This window comes from Prionailurus bengalensis, chromosome B3, assembly GCF_016509475.1.
Source record: "Prionailurus bengalensis isolate Pbe53 chromosome B3, Fcat_Pben_1.1_paternal_pri, whole genome shotgun sequence".
Classification (NCBI taxonomy): Eukaryota; Metazoa; Chordata; class Mammalia; order Carnivora; family Felidae; genus Prionailurus; species Prionailurus bengalensis.
In genome coordinates this window covers 32991461-33018209 of record NC_057355.1, presented here as the reverse complement: position 1 = coordinate 33018209, position 26749 = coordinate 32991461, and the positions used below count along the sequence as shown (strand labels likewise).

Here is a 26749-nt window from a genome sequence, read left to right as displayed (position 1 = left end):
TATGTGCCAAGAAATTTTATCATATTAGAAATATCAAGCACCTTTTATTTTATTCATAAAATACAATCTATACTTTATCACATTTACATTGTATGAGTATACCTGGCAAATTCCTTAAATGCCTTTTGTATTAGCAGAGTTTTCGCATGCATATGTCTTATATCCTTTGAAAGAAAAGTAATTTCCCTAAAGTCACAAAATGCACTTGAAGGCAAAGCTAGCAGTAAAAGCCTGGAACTTCTTATTCCTAGTGTGTTCTCTTCAAGCAGTGTATACCACTTCATGAGGGTCTTTATTCTCCCCCAGTGCTTTTTAAACATTTTTAACTACTACAAATAGTAAGAAATACATTTTATGCCACAATTCAATATATATATTGGATCCTACACCTTTCTATTGATCTATATCTATTACGTAGACAGGTTATAGATATAGGTAAATACAGATATATCTGTCTCTGAAGCAAACATTTTACGAAACAGGACCTACGCACACTATGTAAGATGCACTGTTTTCTGTTCACCCCATCCTCTCTTCCTGTTCCGTATTTTTAAACATTGATGTCATGAAACATCAAAGGAAGGGTCAGCTAACAAAGTAGTAGTGGGCGAGTATCACTGACATTGTGGAGAATTGCTGGCACATGGTGATAATAAAAAGCAGACCAACGTTAACTTTACATTGGTTTGATTATTGTTTTTAACCTCTACAGACTGTCCTTTCTCAAGTTTCTGCACCAGAGTTGACTATGCCCACTGGACTGCCCTAGGTACACCAGTGGGTCAACGGTTTGAAAAACAGATATTCTGCTTTGTACTAAACTGCCGAAGCTTGTGATTTACTGAACTTCTATAAGAACTAAAATGCTTATTTTCAGCTGCTGTGTAGAATTTTCAAATAAATATATTCTTATTTGCATATGGACAAAGGAAGCAAAGATTTTTCTAAGCTAGGCCAATTTGGAGAATTTTCATGAGTAGTAAAGAATGAAAAATATGCCAGTAGCAGTTTGATAAATCAGGAAATTGTTTAAGAACAAGCTTTTCATCTTTGGAGATGAGGAATTCATTTACAATAAGCTTAATAATCATTTACTGGGTTTGATTGGATTATTCTTCAGCAAATTGTATTCACTCATTCAAGGTTTCTGTAATGAGATTATAAAATTATTTCTCCAGAATGTAAATTGATATTACAAAAATAATTTCATCACTTTTTTAGATTATAAGAAATAATCGATATTATATATTCCCTCTGCAAAACCAAAAGAAATCTCGAAAGTTAAGAAAAATAAGTCACTTATAATTTTATCACCCACAAATAGCATTGTGGTTAACATTTTAGTTTATATATATTTATAAATTTATTTAGTTTATATATTTATTTTAGTTTATATATATTGGTGAAATATATTAACTTATCAATAAATCCATGTTTCTTAAAATATGAAATGATACCATTAATTCTGATTTTGGCATGTTTTTATTGGGTATCATGGTCGCATCTTTCTGTGTCAGGACACACAAATGTACATTGTATATAGTGGTTTACAGCAGTCAATAAACTTTTCTTAAAGGACTGGATAATAAGTGTTTTAGTCTCATGCACCTTTTGGTCCCTGCCACAAGTACTCATTTTTGCCATTGTAGTAGAAAAACAGCTGTAGACTCTACCTAAACTAATGAGCATGACTGTATTCCAGTAAAACTTTATTTGTAAAAGGGGAACATACTTTGCTGACCCCTGTGATAACAGTATTCCAGTGTTTGCATGTGTTTATCCAGGTTTTTAATAAATATTTAGGTGGCTTCTAGTGTTTTGCTGTGGTAAATTACACTGCTATAAACGTACATATCCACTTGTACACTTTATCTTTTTATGATTATTCCTAGGACTATTATTGCTAAAATAAAAGGTATTCATGTTTTAAATATTGATACATCTTGCCAGGTTGCCATTCAGAAAGGTGGTATCACTTTGTTTACTCCTTAGTAGTGGATTTTTAATTCAGAAGAGATTTGACATCTTTCAGATTTTTTTTTGACTTTTTATTTTCTTTAATTGTCCATTCTTAATGGACAGTGTTTGGATTATCTTTTATTGACTTGTAGAATTTTTTAATGTATTCTGAATACCAATTCTTTGACATATGAATTACAAATAATTTATTCAAATATTTCACCTGTATTTTTTTAACAGCTGCATTGAAATATAATTGACATCAATGTACTGCATACATTTACAGTGTACAGTTTGATAAATTTTAGGTTTACATGCATGAAACAAGGACCAAGATCTAGATAATTAACTTATTCATTACTCCCCAAATTTTCTGATGCCTCTTGGCACTCCCACCTGCCCTTCACACACCCCTTATCTCTAAGTAACCAGTAATCTACTTTCTGTCTTTATAGATTAGTTTATATTTTCTGGAGTTTCACATACATGGAATTGCATAGCATACACTCTGTCTTTGTCTTATTTCTTTCAGCATACTTATTTGAAAGCAGCCATGTGATTGTATCAGTGGTTTGTTCCTTTTTTTGCTGAGTAGTATTCTAATGTATGAATATACCATAATTGTTGATTCATTTTGATGGGTATATGAGTTGTTTCCAATTTTTAGCAACTTAAAACTGCCATGAACATTCCTGTAATTTGTCTTTTAATTTTAAAGTGTATTTTATCATACAGAGAATTTTTATTTCTTTGTAGTCAACTATGTTGGAATTTTTCCCTTTGGAATTGTATCTTGCTCCCCCTTATTCAAAAACATTCTTTCCCATTTTCTTCTATTGCTTTGTAGTTTATTTTTACTTTTTGATTTTTGATCCATCTGGAGTTTTTCTTTTGTTTTGGTGGTTTTTGTGGGGATTTTTTTGCTATATGGTAATATTTCCCCAAATGGATTACCTGTTGCCCCACCACTGTTCTTGCTCCCCCCCAGTTATTTGAAATATCACACTTTATAATCCAGATTTCCAAACTGTGTAGGTCTTATTTCTAGACTCTATTTTATTGATAAATTTGTCTAGTCCTACATCAATACTGTACTGTCTCAGTTATTGTTTAGATATTTTGTTAAGAGGATCCCCTCTCATTGTTATTCACAAAAAAATTATTTTTCTCAACATTTTTTCATCTAGATGTACTGTGGAATCAGCTTGTCAAATATTCTTAAAATTTTTCTTGGGATATTAAATGGCATTTCATTGAATTTGTAGATTGACTTTAAAAGAGTTATGGGGAGCGCCTGGGTGGCTCAGTTGGTTAAGTGTCCGACTTCGGCTCAGGTCATGATCTCACGGTCCGTGGGTTCGAGCCCGCGTCAGGCTCTGGGCTGATGGCTCAGAGCCTGGAGCCTGCTTCCGATTCTGTGTCTCCCTCTCTCTCTGCCCCTCCCCCGTTCATGCTCTGTCTCTCTCTGTCTCAAAAATAAATAAACGTTAAAAAAAATTAAAAAAAAAAATAAAAGAGTTACGGTTGACCTTTTGGCACAAGCATGTCTGCCTAGCCAGGTGTATGCATGTCTCTCCACTTTTATTATTTTTAACTCAACGTTTTTAATAGGTAAGGTAGATAGAAGATACAAAACGATATATAATGAAATATTACCTAGTGTCCTACCCCCTTTACAGAAGCAACCACCACTATTAATTTCTTTTGTATCCTTCCAGAGATATTCTGTGCCTATTCAAGCGAATATGTTTGTAGAAGTAGCATTAAATGTAACAAGCAGATCTAGTTTCTATGGGGCCTGGAGTGAAAACTAAGGCCTTCGGTAAGAAAATGAGTGTCAAATTAGGTGCAAAATGAGTATTTACGATGAGAAAAGAAACCACGACAAATACTTTTTTAAAAGAACTGTTAAAAGTACAAACAAGGCAAAAATCCAGAAAAATAACACTTCTTTTTTACTGTCTTCTGTATACTTACATAATATTTGTTTTGCCTGTATTTTATTTGATTGTCTCCTCTTATAACAGTGATTTTTTTTTCAAGTCATTCTCTGTGAGAACAGAAAGTTCATTTGGTCTTTTTCCTCCAGTGTTTAGAATTTGGCCATGTGATAGGACTCTGCACCTTTGTGTCTCAGCTATTTAATTATTTTTGTAGCATGAATTAGTTTTTAATTTACCTTTTCTTGGTTGTATAAGTATATGAGTGACATTGAAAAGTTTGTTAATCATTTTTTTTGTTAGCTTACAAAAATTTATTTCTCTATTCGCTTTTCAGTTTATTTGGTTTTTGTTTTTCTTTTTTTTTTTCAACGTTTTTATTTATTTTTTGGGGACAGAGAGAGACAGAGCATGAACAGGGGAGGGGCAGAGAGAGAGGGAGACACAGAATCGGAAACAGGCTCCAGGCTCCCAGCCATCAGCCCAGAGCCTGACGCGGGGCTCGAACTCACGGACCGCGAGATCGTGACCTGGCTGAAGTCGGACGCTTAACCGACTGCGCCACCCAGGCACCCCACTTTTTTAAATTATGTAAGTAACAGGGGTGCCTGGGTGGCTTAGTCGGTTAAGCGTCCAACTTTGGCTCAGGTCATGGTCTCAAGGTTCATGAGTTTGAGTCCCACGTCAGGCTCTGTGCTGACAGCTCAGAGCCTGCAGCCTGCATTGGATTCTGTGTCTCCCTCTCTTTCTGCCCCTCCCCTACTTACACTCTCTCTCTCTCAAAAATAAATAAACATTAAAAAAAAATTAAATTATATAAGTAGTATAATGTTATTAAAGGATCAAACTGTATCCACAAAGTAAATCTTCTGCATTTCTCCTTTCCCATTCCCACCCTGTTTCTCAGAGGTAATCTTTTCCATTAGTTTAGTATATATATACTTATGGATGTTTTTAGAAAGCATTTGTGTACATGTACATCTAGAAATATATTGGGGTTTTTTTTGTTAACAAATAGGATCATACCATCTGTGTTGCTCTGCAAATTGCTTTTTGACTTAAGCTTTAGTTTTTTCATGTTTGTACATAGAAGACTGTATCAGTATATAAATTCTTGAAAGCAGTGCTTATCAAACTTTTAATGTGCATGCAAATCACCTAAAGATCTTGTTAAAATGCCAATACTGATTCAGACAGAGGGTTTAGAGTAGGGTACAGAGGCTGTGGTTTTTTTTTTTTTAATTTTTAACATTTATTTATTTTTGAGACAGAGACAGAACATGAACGGGGGAGGGTCAGAGAGAGAGGGAGACACAGAATCCAAAGCAGGCTCTAAACTCTGAGCTGTTGGCACAGAGCCCGACATGGGGCTCGAACTCACGGACCATGAGATCATGACCTGAGCCGAAGTCAGATGCTCAACTGACTGAGCCACCCCAGCGCCCCTGGAGGCTGTGTTTCTAATAAACTCCCAAATGATGCCAATGCTGATGTTCCTTATACTTTGAGTAGGAAGACTGTAATGTACTTTAACTAGATGTGCCATAGTTTAATTATCATCCACTTGATTACATTATTGTCCTGCCCCCCCCCCCAAATAGTACAGCAATGCACATTGAAATTTCTCCATGAGAGGGATTTTCTTGAATGTTCTAAATAGACAGTCATTGCCATGGTGTACTGGGGAGAGGGGAGTGGCAGGGAGAGATTTTTCCAACCCCACCCCTATATTTATATTTCTTTTCTTTTTCTTATTTTATTACATTATTAGAACTTCCAGGAACGTGTTGAATAGTCTCATTGATAGTGATTCTCTGACAGGAGTATAAAGCTGATACAGCCATTGGTAATATGTATAAAGTCTTTAAATAGGAAAACACCATGACCTAGTTATTCCTTTTAGGAATCTAGTCTTTTGAAACTCTTTGACATGTGTGCAAAGATCTGTGTATAAGGATGTGTATTAAAGCATTACTGGTAAAATAAATTATGGTGTAGTCAGACTGTGGACCACTGTGCTGCTGTCAAAAAAGAGATGGTCATATAAACTGATAAGTGAGAGAAACCCAGGTTGCCAAAGAGGTATTTATTGGCTGATCCATTCTATATTTTAAAGTGTGTGTGTGTGTGTGTGTGTGTGTGTGTGTGTGTGTGTGAGAGAGAGAGAGAGAGAGAGAGAGAGAGAGGGGGGGGGAGGGAGGGAGTGAGGGAGGGAGATGTGTTTGGAATACATAGAAAAAAGTTTGGGAAGCTTACCCACCAAAAATAGTGTTTATCTCTGGGGAAGATATGATAATTGACAGGTAGTTTGGGGCTTGGTATAGAGAAGGATTTTTTGTTTTCTGTTCTCTGTTTCTTTTTTTTTGTTTGTTTACTCCTTCTATATTGACTACTTATTCAGCTTCTAAAATTAGAAAATGAGGAAAGTAGAGAGAAGGAGAAAACAAAGACACTCCCAGCAGATAGAACTAGCTGAAAGAATAGGGAGAAGGGGGGAACAGACAAATCCAAACCAGTAGTCAGTAAAATTTTCTTAAATAGTCTATGAACCTAGAAAAAGTCAAATGGTTCAAAAACGTATATGGTGCAATAAAATAGCACCTCACACCAATTAGGATGGCTACTCTCAAAACAAAACAAATCAAAACAGAAAATAACAAGTATAGGCCAGGATGTGGAGAAATTGATTGGAACTCTTCTCTACGATTAATGGGAATGTGTAGCCATTGTCAAGAACAGTATGGTGGTTCCTCAATAAGTTAAAAATAGAATTACCATATGATCCATCAGTTCCACTTTTGGATATATATTCAAAAAGAATTGAAAGCACGGTCTCCCGGGTTAACTGTACATTCGTGTTCGTAGCAGCATTATTCAGGATAGCTAAAATGTTAGAAGCAACCCAGTTGTTGCAGATGAGTGGACAAGCAAAACATGATATGTACATACAATGGAATGTTATTCAGCCTTGTGAAGGAGGGAAGTTCTGACGCATGCTTTGTGACATGGATGCATGTTGACAGTATGCTAAGACAAAATATGATTCAACTCATGCGAAGTGCTTAGAGTAGTCAGAAGCAGAGAGACAGAAAGTGGAAGGGTGGTTGCCAGTGGCTGGTAGGGAGAGAAGGAAAGGGGTGTTACTGTTTAATGGGTATAGAGTTCCAGTTTTACAAGATGAAAAGAGTTCTGGAGATGGATTATGCCGATGGTTGCCCAGCAGTGTAACTGTACTTAATACCACTGAACTGGATACTTAAAAATGAGATTGGGGGCGCCTGGGTGGCTCAGTCGGTTGAGAGTCCAACTTCGGCTCAGGTCATGATCTCGCAGTTGACAAGTTCGAGCCCTGCATCGGGCTCTGTGCTGACAGCTCGGAGCCTGGAGCCTGCTTCGGATTCTGTGTCTCCCTCTCTCTCTGCCTCTCCCCCACTCATGCTCTGTCTCTGTCTCAAAAATAAAGATAAACATTTAAAAAAAATTTTTTAAACTTTAAAATGGTTTAGATTGTACATTTTCTTTAATGTGTATTTTACCACAGTTTTAAAAATCAAGGGGAAGAGTATATGGCAACAAGTCACTGTCCGCCAGTTTCCCAGTTATCCTCTTGAGAGGTAACCACTGGACCAATTTTTTATGTATTCTTCACTGCATCGGTAGTCATATCTCTCTCTATTTGAACTCCCATCTATATAACACTTATTAAGCATGTCTTTATCGTCATTCTCCTTCACAGCATCCTTTAAAATGTTTTTTTAACTCAGTAGTTGCTTATTGAATATTTGTTTGATGAGTGAGCAAATGAATGAATTCAATGGTTCCAGCAGGCACAAAAATTGGGGAGCTCTCTGTCTATATAAATTGTGATAATGTATGTAGTTATCTCCTTGAGTGACTGACCCCTAACACAGGGTTCTCACACTTTACCATGGTTGAGAGTAATTTCAGAGAGCTTGTTAAAATGTGGATTTTGTGGCCTCATCTTTTGCAGTTCTCAAGTATGTGGTAGTGTGAGGCCAACGCTCAGTATTTTTCTCAGGCCCAATACAGAACTTTGTGTAACTCTTCAAATAGTCTGTGGATCTCACTTGGAGAAACCTTATCCTAAGTTATTTGTATGCTGCTACAAGGCTGAAAGCAGAGAACTGACAAATTGAGTACAGCTATTAAGGGAGCATTTCTATCTAATGTACTTATAGTGCCAAGCAAAAGTAATCAACCTTGAGGCCCTCGTACCTTCTTTGTTGGGGTGTGGTACACAGCTGATGTTCATCATGGCAATATTGTGACACCATGCAAAGATTAAGTATGTCCCAGTCTTAAGAAGGAAGGAGAGCTTATGTTCAGTAAAGATTTTTGAGAATTCTTAAAAAATAATTACTTGTAGAGCACAGTTTCTCAAGTTTAAGACGTATAAGGACCGTAAGACCCAATGATTGTTTTTAAGACGTATAAGGACCGTAAGACCCAATGTTTGAGTAACATTGCATTGGGATTGAATTCTGCCATTACAGAGCCAACTGAATGTGAGTGCTGAAATAACATGCTTACTAAATTTTTACATTATAAACATTTAAAATTCATGCAGAAAATTCACAGATAGCAAAGAATAAATTTATGAACTCTTGTTGGAGAAACAATGGTATTGTTGAATTGGTTCAATGGTATTGAATCTGTGAAAAACTTGAGAATCCTTGACAAAAATTCTCATCTGAGCATCTTCTGCTGATTAATGGAAGTTTTAGAATTCAAATAACCATTCATGCTGATAAATAGACATTGAGCGTCTGTTTGGGTTTTCAGTGGTAAATAGGCCAGTGATAGCCAAGATAGCCAATGGTAAATAGGTCTGCTGGGTTTTCAATGGTATATAGGGCAGTGATAGCCAAGAATTGGGGGAGAAGTAGATCAGGAAATGTTTTTAGTTAAGATCCTAAGGACAACTGAGTACCTGTTAGATAACTTGAGGGGGAGAATTAATGAAATGTGATGAAGCTGGAGGTGTGGGGAAGGAAGGAGACAAAATTTGAAGGTCACATGGCAACTTTGTCACAATGTTGCTCCATAGTTATAATTTCCTGCTGGAGAGTAAGGAAAACCTATTCACTTTCTTCGGAAGGAGAGGATTTCTGAGAAATGTTGGAGAGCTCTAATGTATTTTTGCTTTGTTATTTGAGACAGTACTTAAAGCGGACTTGTCGATTAGATTGCCAAATGACATCCTCAAGGAATTTAAGCCTGTTAAAATGCTTGGGTTTTATTTGTTGTGTTTTTTTGTTGTTTTTTTTTTTTAAGGACTTACATGTAATTTTGTGAGTAATTGAAAAGAAGCTTAAGAACAGCAAGTGTGCAGTTTAAGTAAAATGGACAGAATTGATTTATTTCTCTACTTAAAGAGCTTTTTAGGAATTCCAATGCTTAAACCTTTAAAATGCAACAATAGAAATTCCAACAATTCAGAGGTAATGTAAATGAAAACTGTTATAATCTTCCAAATAAGAGCATAATAAAGTAACCTTGAAACATTGCTGTTGGCCCTACATTGTTTTCTGTTTGAATTGAGTGGTAATTTCCAACGTTGCAAAACAGTGATGGAATTAAGTGATGTTTCCAGCAAAAGAATTTTGCAAGTATAATATGTTTTAGTATTAAATTCTACTTGTGCATTTAGCAATTAAAATTATTCTTGTAATGATGATGGCATTAGAAGGGATAGGGAGCTGTCAAAGAGAATTTGAAGCTTAATTATCTCTTTGGTAACAAAATGCATAATCTTCCATTACGACGCTTATTTTCTTATGGTAATTGACTCATTTGCTCTCTGGTTATCAATTTAACTTCCCAACCACAAACATCTGCTCTTACATTGTGTTTAATTGGTGTGAATACTATCTACAGAGAAGTTAAAATCCAGAGCACATTTTAAAGGCTATATTTTGTAATTCATGAAAGGGAAAAAGTAAATGATGAATTGAACATTGTGATAATTTTTTTCTAATAGTCTTTGAAAGTCTGTTTACTAAAAATGCATGCTAAAATCATATTAAGTGGGATTTTTTGAAGAGGATTTTGCTGTGTTTTCCAGAATTACTTACTCTGCCTTACGGGGAATCTCAGTCCTTGAGACTCAAGAAATACATCATTTCCTCAGAAACATGATACCCTAGTAGTTAAGATTGCAGGCTTTAAAGGCAGACAAAGATTGTTCAGTGTGTTACTGATGAGGTTTTGGGGTGACGATGGGGTGGTCCAGAGCTGACGGCCAAGAATTCTTGAAGACGTCTTTGATGCAAAAAGGTGATTTTATTAAAGCACCGGGACAGGACCTGTGGGCAGAAGGAGCTGCACTGTGGTTGTGAAGAATGGCTGGTTTTATACTGTGGAGTTGGGGAGGTAAAGGCATATGGGAGGCCTCCAGAGGGACATTGACATGCTAAAGAGGACTCTTAAAATTGAGGCATTGCTATTATCAAGCTGGTTGTTTCCCCCCCCAGTAAGGCATTAACATTGAGACGGCAGAGGATTCCTGGAGAAATGTTATACTCTGTATTTGCCTCAAGTATTTGTCAATGGGCTGCAGGTTATAAGGGAATTTGATTTTACCTGCTGTTTCCTTCTTGCCTGTGTTCCCTACATCACTATGGAAGGGTGATGTTAGAGTTCCAGGAAACTGAGTCTACAGTTTCTGGAGATCAGGTTATTGATAAGATTGCCTTTTTCGTGTAATTTACTAAGATATTTGCAAACTGATGGAGACTCCTGTCCTGTATGACTGTGATCTCTATCAGTTGGCCATTTGTTTTGTTTCCTTTCCTTTGTTCTTGGGCAACAAGGAGTGCCTGAGGAATATCACACGGATCCCACCGTGGGGGAAGGGGCTGGTCTGCTAGCTTGTACTTTGTCCTTAGCCACTCCCTCATTACTATTTAGTCTAAAGAAGAGAGGTGGGTGGGGCGCCTGGGTGGCTCAGTCGGTTGAGCTTCTGACTTCGCTCAGGTCACGATCTCACGGTCCGTGAGTTCGAGCCCCGCACCAGGCTCTGTGCTGACAGCTCGGAGCCTGGAGCCTGCTTCGGATTCTGTGTCTCCCTCTCTCTCTGGCCCTACCCCCGTTCATGCTCTGTCTCTCTCTGTCTCAAAAATAAATAAATGTTAAAAAAAAATTAAAAAAAAAAAAAAAGAAGAGAGGTGGGGACAAATTGTGTGTGTTTGCTTATAAGTTTTAAAATGGGAGGCTAAACCTTAAAAAAAATTTTTTTAATGGCTACCTATAGGGGAAGAGAGAGAACAGGGTGGAGAAAGCAGGGGTAGAAGCAAGACTTGAGTATACCTTCCTTTTGTAGATTTTACAAAGTAATTTCAGAAAGGGGAAAGTAGAATGAAACAAGTGACTCCAAATGTGTATCTAGTTGGTAGTGTAGCCGCACAGAAAGTTACAATTCCAAGTAAAAATTATTACAGGGGTGCCTGGGTGGCTCAGTTTAGGTCATGACCTCACAGGTTTGTGGGATTGAGCCACAAACTCACTGAGAGCATGGAGACCACTTGGGATTCATTCTCTCTCTTTCTCTCAAATAAACATTTAAAAAAAAGAAAGTTATTATTACAAATAAATGTAAAATGCCAACTGGACCATATATATCTAATGGGATATATGCTGAGAACAAAAAAAACTACAAAAATCTTGAGCTGCTTTCTGGTATTATACTGTTGGTGGAAACATTGGTATCATTATTCTGAGCCTACTGAGTGTAAGATAAAACATATGAGTTGGTGTCAGTGAGAATGGATTTTTAGTATGAGAAAAGAAATACATATGTGAAATTATTATGATCTAGTTAAAACCTATGGTTTTGAATTTAATTGGAGAACAGAATGAAATCATGATCAATTTTATATTTAAAAAGTATATAATTGCTAGTTTTGTCCACAAATAGGGCCTAAAACTGTGACCAGAAAATACCAAAGACCACTAGGATCATGTCAAAAAGGACTCAGGAACTTTCAGTGGACTCAGGCTTCCAGTAGTCAGAAAGGGGGATAGTTTGTGAATCAAAAGAATAATAACTTGCATGGATTGAAACAAATCAAATTTATTTTAATCCGTGAAATCATAAGAGTACTTTTTAAAAAACCCTTCAGTGATTCCCTTCAGTTGGGAGAATATTAGAGAGCCAGACCATTATTTTGAAAAATTGATAAGGGAAGAAATCAAACATTTATCCTGCTCTTTCTTTGAGAGGTATATTTAAGGATAACCAAATAATTGATGAGGGGATTTTTTTTTTTTATAGAAGGAATGCAGAATAAGAATATTATTATTTCACAGTATATAAGACTGCTAACATCACAAAAAGAGAGATGGTCACACGTTATGAACTCTCCTGACCGAAGGACCATGGCACTATTTATGAAATAGACTTGAAAAAATAAGAAGGAGCCTAACTCCAGTCAAGCTTCTACATTTAACTGCTAAATGCAGGATGAATATGTTTAAATACCACCATGGCATGCAGTCAGCAAAAGACAGACTGCAAGAAACTTTATAGAGCAGATGATTTCTACAGCAAATTAATTGCAAACAAAGATAGGAGATAAAGAGGAAACATGTAGGTTAAAAGAAATGTAAGCAACAGATTAATACCAATGAATGTACCTTGTTTGTCCAATTCAAATAAATCATTTTTTTAAATGTAGGCCAGCTAGTAAAATTAACTAATTGATGGCTAATTGATGACATTGAGAAATAATTGTAGATACCAACCTGATGATGGTATTATAGTTTTGTTTAGAAATGGGAATTCTTGTTTTATAGAGGAATTTACTTAAATACTTACATATAATAAAGTGATACCCAGGATTTGCTTTCAGAGTAACCTGGGGAAAGACATGGGGTAGGTTAGGATATAGATGATGGAATACACTGGCCGTGGGTTGATAATTGTGGAAGCTATATGACAGTACATGGGGTTTATTATTACTTTCTCTAAGGTAAAAAGTTAGAACATAGGGTTTAAAGTCAGACTGCTTAGGTTCAAAATCCAGATCTGTCACCGACTAAGCCTTGTGACCTGATGGAGCTACTTAGCCTCTTGGTGTGTTAGTATCCTTGTCTATAAAATGGACCTAAATAGTAGGGTTGTTGTGGGAAATAATGATAAGAAGTGGAAAGTACTCGTGAATGTTAGCTATTATCATACATCAGATATATAAACCAAAATCATGATGTTGCAGTTGGTTAGAGACCTTGGTGTATTTAGGAATAGTCCAGTTGAGTTCCTTATTTAGTATAGGAGCAGAGTGAAACCCATGGCCAACAAAATGTCTACTGGTAAACCCAGAACTCATGTGTAAATCTCTTGACTTCAGTCATTGCAGTGTCTTTACAGTAAATCATTATTGAATAATATTCAAATAAGCTTAAACATCTGATCTTAAATAGGGAACACTTAGGATTGAAAATACGTTATTTTTTCCTGCATCTAAAATTTATTGCACTAAAATGAAAACTCTGGGTTGTTCTTGTTTGTATGCTTTCTTTGAGAAAGAGCAGATAAACTTGACCAAAGGTGAGTCTAAATTCATCTGGAATTCAAAACAAAACAAAACAAAAAAAACAAAAAACTAACAATATGAGGAAAGTTTTGAGGAAATAAATATTTTAAAATATTGTGTAGTTACAGTCATTAAGTTTTTGGTTCTAGTGTGGGAATAGACAGATCAGGGAAACCACATAGTATCCAGAAATAACTGCCCCTCAAGAATACTTAGGATTTTAATATTAAAACGATTTTGGGGTGTGTAGGTGGCTTAGTCAGTTGAGTGTCAAACTCTTGATTTCAGCTTCAGTCATGATCTCAGGGTTGTGAGATTGAGCCCCACATCGGGCTCTGTGCTGCCAGCATGGAGCCTGCTTGGGATTCTCTCTCCCTTTCTCTCTACCCCTCCCCTGCTCGTTCTCTCTCTCTCTCTCTTTCTCTATCTCAAAACAAATTTTTTTTTAAAGTTTAAAACCAAAAAATGATTTCAAATCATGTAATGTTATTGGGATTACTGAGGTTGCCATTTAGAAAAATGTAAAGCTGGATACTTGGTGATGTCCAGATTGTTTCCCAGACATACTAGAAGAAATTGCAAGTGAATATTTTTATAGTATGGAGGCAGGGAAACCCTTTGAAGCAAGAATAACAAAATATAGATGCCAAAAAAGGGAGAACTGATAAATTTTACCACATACAAATTGACAATTTTGGTAGAACAACAGGTGCCTTAAGTTAAAAGACAAAAGAAAAAATTGGGAAGAAATATTGGCAGCGTGTATGAGACTTACATTAGCGTATTAGCCCGGGTCCAGTCAGGGGCCAAAAATCACACCAGGAATTTGAACAAAGAAATATTAATATAAAGAATTATTAACTAGTAAAAATGTTTTAACTACTAAAAAGGACAAAGGACTCTAAGGAATACTGAAGGATCAGGTACTACCTCTAGAGCAAAAGGAGCAAACAAACTTGGAAAAGGGCATCCCAGTCTAAGGTTGCAATTCAGACCTCAGAGAGGGTATAATTGCTGCCAGAGAACACAGCCATGGGCCAAGCTGGTCCACAGGAGATCTTCTAGATTCCACAGACCTGAGCTTGTGTGTGGAAAGTTACCTGCTGGGGTACCATGGGTCTGACTGATGATGAGCAGGAAGTTGCTTCTTAAGATCATGTGTTCTTTCCATCCTTGGCTCCTACCAGTTTCTGGGGTTCTACCTACTTGCTCTACTCTACTCTTACTCTTCATTAACCCTGGATTTGTTCCCAGGACCTGCCCCAGTCTAGCCCTCTAGCCAGTGGAGTAGGCAAGAAAATGAAAAAAAAGACCAAAGCAGATTGGAAGAGAAGAAATAAAACTGTCTCTATTCACAGACAACATGATTGTTTATGTAGATAATCCCCCAATTGTCTATAAAAAGCTACTAGAACTAATGAGTGAGTTCAGCATGAGCATAGGATAAAAAGTTATATACGTAAATCATATTAGCAGTGAACAATTGGAAACTAAATAAAAAATTAAGTATGAAAAAAGTAGCACCAGAATCCTTAGGGAAATACCTAAAAAAAGTATGAACAAGATTTGTATACTGAAAACTAGGAAACAATGATGAGAGAAACCATAGAACTAAATAAATGGAGAGGTAAACCAAATTCAGGGAGAGGAAGACTCAGTATAGTTAAGATGTCAAATTGCCACAAATTTAACAATCCCAATCAAAATCCCAGCAGGCTAAGCACATTTTAGCTCAACCATTAAAAACAAAAACAAAAGCAAACCCTTGCTGTTGTCATGGTTGCTCATTTGGTAGAATTACCCTACAGTGGAACTTGCTGCTTTCGGATACAGGGAGGCTTATCATTTGAAATTTTGAAATAGGGATTAATGAGACCCCTTGTCAAGGATGTTGTATAGGAAATTACAACGTTAGGCTGGAGGTTGACTAAATGATCTATTCTTATCCTTCTAATTCAGTCTTCCTCTGTTATTTGTAAGTCAGTGATTTACAACTTTAGGGCAGGGAGAGAGAGATACTGGAATGTTCAGACTTTTTCTGCCGAAGGTCCTGCCACTCTTTCTCCCACCTTGAAAACTATATCATGCAATGAGGGATGTTACTAATGAGGGATGTTACATGAGTGAACTACTTAAGGCCTCTAATATGACATTTGTATTCCCTTTTTGTGTTTTTTGGTGTTTGTTTTTGTTGTTGTTGTTACTTACTCAGCTGACTGACAAGAAAAATAATGTTAGTTTTCTCAGTTTTTTAAAAAGTTTGGTTATGGTTCTTCCGAAATGGCATAAATGTTAGGGAAGTAGTCTTTTAATACTCATTTTTAGACAGTTTAGAATATTCATATCAATTTCTTCAATATAGTCCACTTAATATATATTTATCAACAAGGAATCTCAGAAATTATCTTTATAATTATCCTTCCAGTTAATTGTACCAAAATACAATTCGTAAAGATATGTATGGAGTTCCAACAAATGTTTTGAATATATGTTACATGCTTTAATAAAACTATGTGAAAGCCTCAAATAATAAGTAAAAATCCTGTGAATTCTATGATTTAAAAAAATTATTTGAAATGTGAATAGCTAGCTATATTTATTTTTATTAATATCCTAATTTCCTTTCTATTTTAAAGTCCAACCAGAATTCTTGAAACAGCCGACGAATATATATGCTCATGAGTCCATGGATATCGTATTCGAATGTGAAGTGACTGGGAAACCGACTCCAACCGTGAAGTGGGTCAAGAATGGAGATGTGGTTATCCCAAGTGATTACTTTAAGATTGTAGTAAGTATTTTTCAGAGGACGCTTATCTCTGAAGCCTTTACATGTCTTTATTTTCTTTTAATTTTTTTAATGTTTGTTTATTTTTGAAAGAGAGAGAGAGAGAGAGAGAGAGAGAGACAGAACTTGAGTGGGGGAGGAGAGAGAGAGGGAGAGACAGAATCTGAAGCAGGCTCCAGGCTCTGAGCTGTCAGCACAGAGCCCGACATGGGGCCTGAACTCATGAATCACAAGATCATGACCTGAGCTGAGTCGGACGCTTAACCAGCTGAGTCACTCAGGCGCCCCTTTGCGTGTCTTTAAATGCAGTCGCTAAGAGATCTGTTGTCTTCCACATGCCAGTTTATGTACCGCAGATGAAGATAGAAAAATATTACAGAACGTAATCTCTTCACTGGCTGATAAGAAAGCTGAGCCTAGACATGTTTTGGTAGTTTTTATGGGATCGCATAGCATGTCAGTAGTTGAAGTAAGCCTAAGATCCAGATCTGATCAGCAGTCTAGTATTTCTACTCAGACATGCTAGCACTTTTAAAGACAGCTGTCACTATTTTCTTGGTAATGATTATCCTGTGTGTGCACCTGCTCTCTTCATATCTCTATTCAAAGAGCAGCATCTGTCCTTCATATATACTGATTCTAGGCCCTTCAAAATAAGTATGACCCAGGGTTGTGACAATAGATAAAAAAAAATCCTTAAGAATTAAATAGCATTAAATTTATTTAAGAATACCGAGCCATTAATTGTTTTTTGTTTTTTATATAGGGTTAAATGCTTAGTAAATATTGTCTACTGTTATCATTGTTTTAATCCTAGTAATAGAAATATCTAGGTTTTGGTAATAAGGATTCATATCTTAAGGTACATATATGACATTCATAGAAATAATAAGAATTATGGTTGTTAATGATATAATAATGTCTTATTATAAATTTCTCTCATTAGTGATTCATTCTTAGTAAGAATATAGTTTCTATTTTGAAGTGCATAATCTTGTATGTTATAAAAAGTAATTCACAAGTGTTTAATTAAAAAGCAGTGTGTTACAGCTAAATTGGCATTTTTTTTACTCTTTTATCATTTTCACAGTATTCTTAAAAATCTTAAAACCATATTAATAACAACAGTATTTGACATTTATATTACTTTATAATTTAAGGGAAGCCGTATATATGTGGCCTCACTTAACTTATCGTGGTCTAATCTGTTACAACTAATGATATTAGAGATAATTTTAAGAAAGTGCCTTGAATTCATAAATTCAGACTTTTGCTGTGATCACGTGGTATTGTATGTCAGGTATTTTTCCAGACAAAGATGTAGGTTTTCAAACATTGTAGGTATTACTTTCCATAAGGATTAAGTTCTTAATTGGTTAGTTACAGTGTTTCCTGTTCTAGGCAGTTAAATCAGTACCTTGTCAATAAAATTCAGTTAACAGGTACATAGACAGATATTTTGATAGCTGAATCATACAATTTTACTTGTTCTTCCTCCCCTGAAAGAGCATCCTCTTGAGATTTTCAACTAATGTTCGTCAGTTCAATCATAACATTTTGCTTATGTTTTTCTTTCTCAGAAGGAACATAATCTTCAAGTTTTGGGTCTGGTGAAATCAGATGAAGGGTTCTACCAATGCATTGCTGAGAATGATGTTGGAAATGTACAAGCTGGAGCCCAACTGATAATCCTTGAACATGGTAAGAGGGGCTGAAATAGTAAAATGAAAGAGGCTGACTGTGTCGAGGAACTAGTACCTGTCACAGTACCTATTACTCTGGGATACCCCATGATTAATATCCTGTTTGTAAAGGCCAGTATATGGCATAGCTAAGAGGAAGAGAAAGCAGTCTAAATAATTTCTGTTGCTTAAAATGGCCTAGAAACACAACTTTGGAGAATGTTGAAAAGGAAAACTGTAAAATTAGACTTACATGAATGTTCTTCACATCTCAGTTATTTTAATTTTACAAATATATTTCTGCTCTATTAAAATAGAAAAACTTCACTTGAGGTAATGTTTATTTTACATTAAATTTTTCCAAAATAAAAATAACTTGCCTTTTCTGATTATCATGCACAAAAATTGCTTATTATAAGATCAGACAACATTGAAAAGTAAAAAGGGGGAAAAAAACCCCTACTCTATATCAGTCAAAGTCGATGGGGAAACCACACAATAATTTGAACAGATGATCGTTAATACACAGAACTATGAACTATAATGGGATTAAAGTAACAAAGGGTTGGCTAGCAAGAAGTAAAGAGAACTCTAGTGAATATAAGAATGGCAGATATAAAGAGCAGCCACAACCTGTAGGTCTGAGAGAGTGTTCAACCCCTCAGGACTAAAATCCAGACCATGTTGGAGAGAGTGTGGCCATGTCTCACTGGACAACAGAGTAATTGCTGTGCTATTATGCTGTCAAACCCTGCTCAAAACCCAGTATCTAGTGTGCTAGAGAAGACCAGTCACAAGGGGGTGTCTCCCTGAAGGCTTTCTGCTACAAAACCACCTGAGGGGTTGGAGTGTTGGGAGAAGCACCCTATACTGATAAAATTTAAAACATATGTCCGCTGCAGAGGAAAGGTAGATAAACGGGCCAGCTTCATTTTTGCAGAGCAGGCAATAAAGTAGAACTTCCGAGTTGAGAGGCAATAAATTGGTAATGGCACATGCCCCATATCGTGCCTTCTAGGAGTACTACATATGAGCATGCACAGATGTGTATGTGGTTGAATAACACATTTGCTTAGAACAGCATGCTGTGGACATCTTCTCATGTCAGTAAACACATAGATCTATGTCAACATTTTCCACTGTTCAACAGTATGTATGCACTTTGTTTTGTATAAGTGATTCCCTATTAATATTTAAATTGTTTCTTATGTTTTACCATTATGAACAGTGCTGTGCTGAGCTTCTTTACATGATTATTTTCTCATACTAAATTACCAGAAGTTGAATTGTTGGATAACAGTTCTGTGTCAAATTGATAAGGATACCTGTTGGATGTATTGTTTGTTTTAGCAAGGAGCATTTTTCATTTTGTGCAGTTCTCAAGAGTACATGGAGAAGATAAAGCTTTTGACGTGTAATCTGGTATCTGAGTCAAATTAAGTTCAGGTTCCAGTGTGGCCCCAGCCACATAGCCTCGTTGGGAAAGCTAAGTGGCAAAGATGGTGCCTACCCCGGCTTTTCACTAAAATAGCATATAGGATTTTTACATGCTCTTTCTCGAAAATGTATTTAAGAGTACTGTTACAAAAAGGAATAAAATATTAGAACTGTTCTTTTTCTTCCTGTATCTGTTTGTGACTATACCTTTCCCTATTCATTGAAAATGATTTAGTAGAAACTTCTCACTTTTCCATCTTGGCAAAGTGCCTGAGTATGATTACCAAACCAGGCACGAAGGTAGATAGGCTTGTTTCTTTTTATCAGCGGCAGTGGTTTCCCTTGGTAAAATTTGTGAGTCTCTTGGGGTGATTTACGTGGAACTAATAAATAAAGAGATTTCAGTATATTTGTGTTTGAGATCACCATTACAGATTTAATAGTAAAGATGGTTGGCTTTGCTAGGAGGTCCCTAAGCTAAACCTAATTGGGTTTTCCTCTGAAAATGGGTGACATGATCATTATAGTTGCAGTGTGTGTTTTTTTCCTTTTTGAGACAACATTTCAAAACCAGACAACATTTCCAGGCTGGCAAAATTTTTTAGTAGCCTTGTCAGGGATGAATGAAGAATGCATGGATTATAAGGAAGGAAGTGGCATGTTATTAATTTTGCTTTTTTAATTTGCAAGATAAATATGTGGAAAAGCTAAAAAGAGAATATAACAGTTTATAAGGTCTGATCTCTGGAGTTTATAATATTGTAAAGGATGTAAGAGATGTGTACAATTTAATACTAGTCCATAATAAGTGTTATTTTTATAGTACAAATAAAGCAGTAATGCAGCATATAGTTTGGAAGAGAGGAATTCTGTCTGTGCGATCATGGACGTTTTTTCATGGAAAGTGTCCCCTTTGTAATAGGCCTTGAATTATAAGATTTCCAAATGTTAAAAAAAGGGCTTGGGTCAGTATGGAAATAGAGTAGAATACCTATACCTGTAGGAAGGTAGCCTGTAAAGACAGAATAAGATCAGATTGATCATGGCCTTGATTGTAAATAGTCAAAACAATACTGTAGTTAGGCAGTCTGATGATACAGTCAGGTTTATTTAGAAGAAGTCCATCTGAAATTAATATAACACTGTGTGCTAACTAATGAATTAAAATAAAAACGTAAAAAGCCAAAAAATGAAAATACAACCATCCCACACACCCAAGAAAAGAAATAGGTGGCAGATTGAAGGGGTCATCTAGTCGAAGGAATATTGTTATAAAAAGACCATTGTAAGTAGTTATACTAGAAAAATAGAAAGGATCCTAATAAAAAATATATGGGGCGCCTGGGTGGCTCAGTCGGTTAAGCGTCTGACTTCGGCTCAGGTCACGATCTCACGGTCCCGTGAGTTCGAGCCCCGCATCAGGCTCTGTGCTGACAGCTCAGAGCCTGGAGCCCGTTTCAGATTCTGTGTCTCCCTCTCTCTCTGCCCTCCCCTGTTCATGCTCTGTCTCTCTCTGTCTCAAAAATAAATAAACGTTAAAATATAGATAGATAGATAGATAGATAGATAGATATATTAGTGATTTATTTAATCCAGACTTTATCAGCTGATTGGATATTAAACATTATTATAGAAAAGTCAGAAATACTTCCCGGGCTTTTTCTGGGTGGCTAGAAGAGTGGTGATGCCTTTCCACAATAGAAAAGGAAGGTGGACGGAAGTGGAAGGGGACTTCTACTCAGGTATAGATAGTGGACATAGAACATCCCACTCTCACCTACAATAAAAAAGCTGGATGATTTACAAAATCATAATTTTTCTGAGTCCATCAAAGAGCTGAGCTTGCAAAGCAGCTAAGTAAATTAAATTCCAAAGAATTGAACACTCTCCTGTCCCCAAGGAATGGGTCATTAATTGTTTCACCTTTGGCAGAGCACGAAAGAGTTGGCTGCTGTAAGAGTGGATAAGAAGAAATCAGCTAGGGGCGCCTGGGTGGCGCAGTCGGTTGAGCGTCTGACTTCAGCCAGGTCACGATCTCGTGGTCCATGAGTTCAAGCCCCGCGTCGGGCTCTGGGCTGATGGCTCAGAGCCTGGAGCCTGTTTCCGATTCTGGGTCTCCCTCTCTCTCTGCCCCTCCCCCGTTCATGCTCTGTCTCTCTCTGTCCCAAAAAATAAATAAACGTTGAAAAAAAAAATTTTAAAGAAAAAAAAAAAAAAAGAAGAAATCAGCTAAAGTTTTATGTGATAGTTAAAGACTAAGCATGAACTAGTTTGGAATACCTCAGGGCCCCAGATGAAAGGGAAGTTCATACAGGCTTGCAAATACATATCCCTGGAACTCCACAAGATACTCATTGTGAAGACTGGAGGAAGTCAGAGACTTGAGAAAAGTCATTTTGGGGGCGCTTGGGTGGCTCAGTCGGTTAAGCTAACTTCGGCTCAGGTCATGATCTTGAAGTTTGTGGGTTTGAGCCCCATGTCAGGCTCTGTGCTGATACCTTGGAGCCTCAAGCCTGCTTCAGATTCTGTCTCCCTCCACTCTCTGCCCCTCCCCGATGCACACCCTATCTCTGTCTCTCTCAAAAATAAATAAACGTTAAAAAGAAAAAAGAACAGTCATTTTGGTGGTGAAGAGGTAAAAGAGGTAATCTGTAGCTGCTGATAGATAGGTACAAAACCACTCTCATTTACTCAAACTCCTTTAAGCCTCAAACCAGTGCAGGAGGGGCCGAAAGCCTTATTTCATAAATTTATGAGGGGAAGATGAGAAGCCAAACCCTTCTGCTTCCCGAGGGAGGAACCCTCTGATGCGCAGGACCTGCCTAATACTGAGGCTGACCAAGGACAATTGAAAATCCTACCTGCCCTACCACCAAGCAATAGACAAAAAAGCTTTCTACTGCTGGGGGAAGGTCAAGAATATAGAGATCCCTGTGTCATAGAGTTATGTAGAAATAGTTGAAAGCTGAGAGGAAAACAGGTAAATTGAAGAACTCTCCTTCATCTCTCTTCTTAAGCACAAGATAATGGTAGTCTACCATTAGAAGAATTTGAAATCTATGGTGTGCTGAAGGTAACTAAAACAATAGTAAAATCTATACCAAGTTCAATTCCTATCTAAATTGATTTAACTCCTCCACATTAATGGCTTGACAGAATAGATATGCCATGTCCCAAGTGCAAATAATAATTATCTCAGTCTCTGCTCAGCATTCAATAAAAAATTATTGGACATAAACAGAGCAAGGGAAAACTGGTCCTTTGTTGATAGATAAACATTCAACAGAACCAAATTAAGGAGGCCCAGATATTGGAACAATCAGACAGGGACTTTAAACTAATTATTATTAGTATATTAAAGGAGTTAGTAGAAAACGTAGATGACTGAACAGAGGAGGAATTTTGGCAGAAAGATGGAAACCATGAAGATACTATATTTGCATTTGTCCAGAGAGTGAAAGGGTTCTATAACCAGAGGAAGGGAAATTATTAAAAATAATAGTATCAGAGATGAAGCATTTACTCAGGGTGATCATTGGGCTCACGACAGCTGAGAAAATAGTCCATCAACTTGAAGATAGTTCAATATAAATTATTTAAACTGAAATAAAAGAAAAAGAGAGAATGAACAGAGTATCTAAGATGGGAAAATATAAGATGGTTTAACAAATTGGAGCCTCACAAAGAGAAGAGAACAAGAACAGAACAGAAAAAAATAAATATTTGAATAGATAATGGCCAAAATTTTTGAATTAAAAAAATGAACAAGACCATACCACAGGTCAAAGAAGAAGCTAAGATAGCCCCACGCAAGCTAATGATGATAATAATAGTGGTAGTAGTAGTAATAAAAGAAGACACACCTATATGCATCATAGTTAAATTACTGAAGACCAAACATAATGAAGAAGTCTTGAAGGCAGCCAGAAAGTTATAAAAAGATACAGAGGACTTTTTCCTTCGGTGGCACGCAGTGGCAAGATGGTGCGAATTTCTAAGAAGAGGAAGGTTGTTGCCGTTGGCCTCTTCAAAGCTGGATTCGACAAGTTTGTCACTTGGGAGCTGGCTGAAGATGGCTCCTCCAGAGGTGAGGTCTTAGTTACACCAACCAGGACTGAAATCATTATCTTGGCCACCAGGACACAGAATGTTCTTGGTGAGAAGGGCCGGTGGATCCAGGAATTGACCACTGTGGTTCAGAAGAGGTTTGGCTCCCCTGAGAGCAATGTAGAGCTTTATGCTAAAAAGGTGGCCACTGAAGGTCTGCATGCTATTGCCCAGGCAGTCTCTGTGTTACAAAACTCCTAGGATGCCTTGCTGTGCGGAGGGCCTGCTTATGGTGTGTGGTTCATCATGGAGAGTGAGGCTGTGAGGTGAGGCTGTGAGGCTGTGAGGTGGTGTCTGGGAAACTCTGAAGACAGAGGACCAAATCCTTGAAGTTTGTAGATGGCTTGATGATTCACAGTGGGGAACCTGTTAACTACTACATTGACACTGCTTGGTGTATGCCATGCACTGCTCCGACAGAGTGTGCTGGGCATCAAAATGAAGATCATGCTTCCCTGGGATTCACATGGCAAGACTGGCCCCACAAAGACCCTGCCTGATCATGTGAGCACTATGGAACCCAAAGATGAGTTATTGCCCACCACTCCCATCTTGGAACGTAAGAGTGGGAAGCCAGAGCTACCTGCCATGCTGTAGCCAGTACCCACAGCATAACAGGGTCTCCTTGGAAGCTGGATCTAGAGTTTGCTCTGTAAAGACCTTTAATAAAATCTTTGAAAAAGACACATGGCCTGAATAGACTTTGCATCCACTATTTGGACTGAGGATTCTTTTGCACCAAAAGAATATTACTTGATTGATTCTTAGGACTGCCTGGTTCATAATGCTTCTGGGCTTTCCCTTGGTTTCACCTGTGATTGTTAGGCAAGAGCCAGAACAGGAGGACCCAAGCAGAGCTAACCCTAGGGATATCCTGTAGGGGAGTAAATCTGGCGATGCTGAAGCACCTTGATCAGTTCATCTGTGGTTGGGGATTATAGGTTTAGAACAGGGATATATTTGAGATGGTTTTCTTTACGTGGTGTATAAGGAAATCTGTATTGCACACAGAAAATAAATATAGTGCCAATTAAAATACATAGAGGAACAAAAATAAACATTACAGCAGACATTTTACCAGAAATGGTGCCAGCCAGAAGGCAGTGGAGCAGTTTTAAAGTCCTATAAGGAAAGAAAGTCAACCCAAATAATATACCCAACAAAAAATATCTTCTAAAAATTAAAGTGAAATAAAGACATGTCAGAACAAAAGCTGAGAAAATGTACTGTCCGCAGACCTGTGCTACAAGTAATGTTAAAGTTCTTTAGGTAGAAGTAGTATGATACCCGACAGAAACTTACAGGTCTTCACAAAAAAACAAAACAGGCCAGAGTGGTTTAAAAACAGAAAAGTAAATATAAAATTCTTTCTTATTTTCAGCAGTTAATGAAATAACTGACTATCTAAACTAGGGACCACCGATATTTCAGTAAAGGTCTAGACCATAAATGTTTTAAATTTTATGGGCCAGTATCTGTCAGAGCTACTCAGTTCTGCCCTTGTAGCATGAAATCAACCATATAAATCAACTTCGACTTTTCAGTAAAACTTTATTTGCAAAAAGAGGTGGCAGGTCCTTGTTTGCTGATCTCTGGTCTAAAGAAAAATAGTTTATAACCTATAAAATTAAAATGTATGACAAAACAGAGCAAAGTACAGTAGGATTAAAAATAAACTGTTGTAAGATCCCTTTATTACATATCAAATTCTAATATATGAAGTAGACTGTGATCATTTAAAAATGCATATCCTAAAACTTAGGGAAACTACTAAAAAGTAGAGAAGGAGATTTAGCTAATAAGTAAACAGTGGAAATAGAATGGAATCTTAAAAATTAGTCTAAAATAAGGAAAAGAGAAAAAGGGAACAAAGAACAAATGGACAAATAAAAAACAACTAGCACAATAGTAGATTCAAATCTATGTATCAATTATTGCATTAAATGTAAATGGCTTAGGCCTTAAAACCAGTCTCAAAACATTTAACAGCATGTAAATCATCCAAAGTATATTCTTGGACCTCAATGGCATTAAAACCAAAACTCAATAACAGAGACTAGAAAATTCAGAAATATTTGGGAATTAAACAGCCTTCTAAATAACCCATGTGTCAAAGAACAAGTCACGAGGAATTAGAAGATACTTTTAACTAAACGAAAATACTCCTTATCAAAATTTGTAGAATGCAGATAACGTGGCATTTTGAAGGAAGCTTTTAAAAGCTAGATTAAAAACAAATTAAAGCATTCAGAAGAAGAAAATGATAAAGAACACAAATGAAACAGAAACAGTACTAACAGCTGTTTACTAGTTACTAACTAGTTACTAACTAGTTACTAACTAGTTTTTTGAAAAAATAAATTTAATTGGAGTATGTTTACACTGATCAAGAAAAACAAATAAATATCAGTATCAGGATTGAAAAGGAGGATGTCATTACAAATCCTATAGACTTTAAGAGGACATAGGGAATATTAGAAACAACTTTATGCCAATCAATTTGAAAAGGAAGGTAATAGAGCTAGTTTGGTTAGGAGTGTTGAGTTTAGGTTAGAATAGAAGAAAACTAGTTAAAAATGTCTAGAATCAGGAGCGGTTCATGTCAGAAGCTCAGGAAAAAGGTTGAGGAAGAACTTAACAGGCTTGGTTTTGCTAGGTTTTTTAAGAGTTTTAATCAAACTCTTGCTATAAATTAAGGCAGCTAAATATTTTATTTTCTTGTATGTAGTGAATATTTTGTCCCCAACTTTTATGTGGCAGTCTTTCACACTATTGTAAATTAAAACTCCCTCTCTCTTTAGTAAGTGGAGTTTTAAGGGATCATATATTGTCTAGTCATATTTTTTTGCCTTCAGACTATTGTCTTAGTTAACTAAAGTTCATCTTTGCATACTGTCTTGAAGATCTGCATGGATACCATCACTATAATCTTTGGGTAAGTTTCTTGCCATGTGTTATTTTCTTAATCAAAAAATTCATTCTTGGGGCGCCTGGGTGGCTCAGTCGGTTGAGCGTCCGACTTCAGCCAGGTCACGATCTCGCGGTCCGTGAGTTCGAGCCCCGCGTCGGGCTCTGTGCTGATGGCTCAGAGCCTGGAGCCTGTTTCGGATTCTGTGTCTCCCTCTTTCTCTGACCCTCCCCTGTTCATGCTCTCTCTCTCTGTCTCAAAAAATAAATAAATGTTAAAAAAAAAATTAAAAAAAAAAAAAATTCATTCTTGTTTCTACCTTAAATCACCACAATTTTCTGTGGACTTACATCTCAGCCTCTTATTTTATCTAC

The 26749-nt window shown here is 36.7% G+C and overlaps 1 protein-coding gene and 1 pseudogene across 9 annotated transcripts in view; both read left to right on the top strand.

Annotated features, from left to right (window-relative positions):
- NEO1 (neogenin 1) overlaps nucleotides 1-26749 on the top strand; it is a 242707-nt gene that overhangs the window by 115738 nt on the left and 100220 nt on the right. For all 9 annotated transcript variants that reach the window (XM_043555065.1, XM_043555067.1, XM_043555066.1 and 6 more), the window contains exons 6-7: nucleotides 16090-16244; nucleotides 17822-17942. In XM_043555065.1, the coding sequence (XP_043411000.1) occupies nucleotides 16090-16244; nucleotides 17822-17942 (276 nt within the window). The remainder of the gene's footprint in view (nucleotides 1-16089; nucleotides 16245-17821; nucleotides 17943-26749) is intronic.
- LOC122468459 lies at nucleotides 21586-25283 on the top strand (annotated as a pseudogene).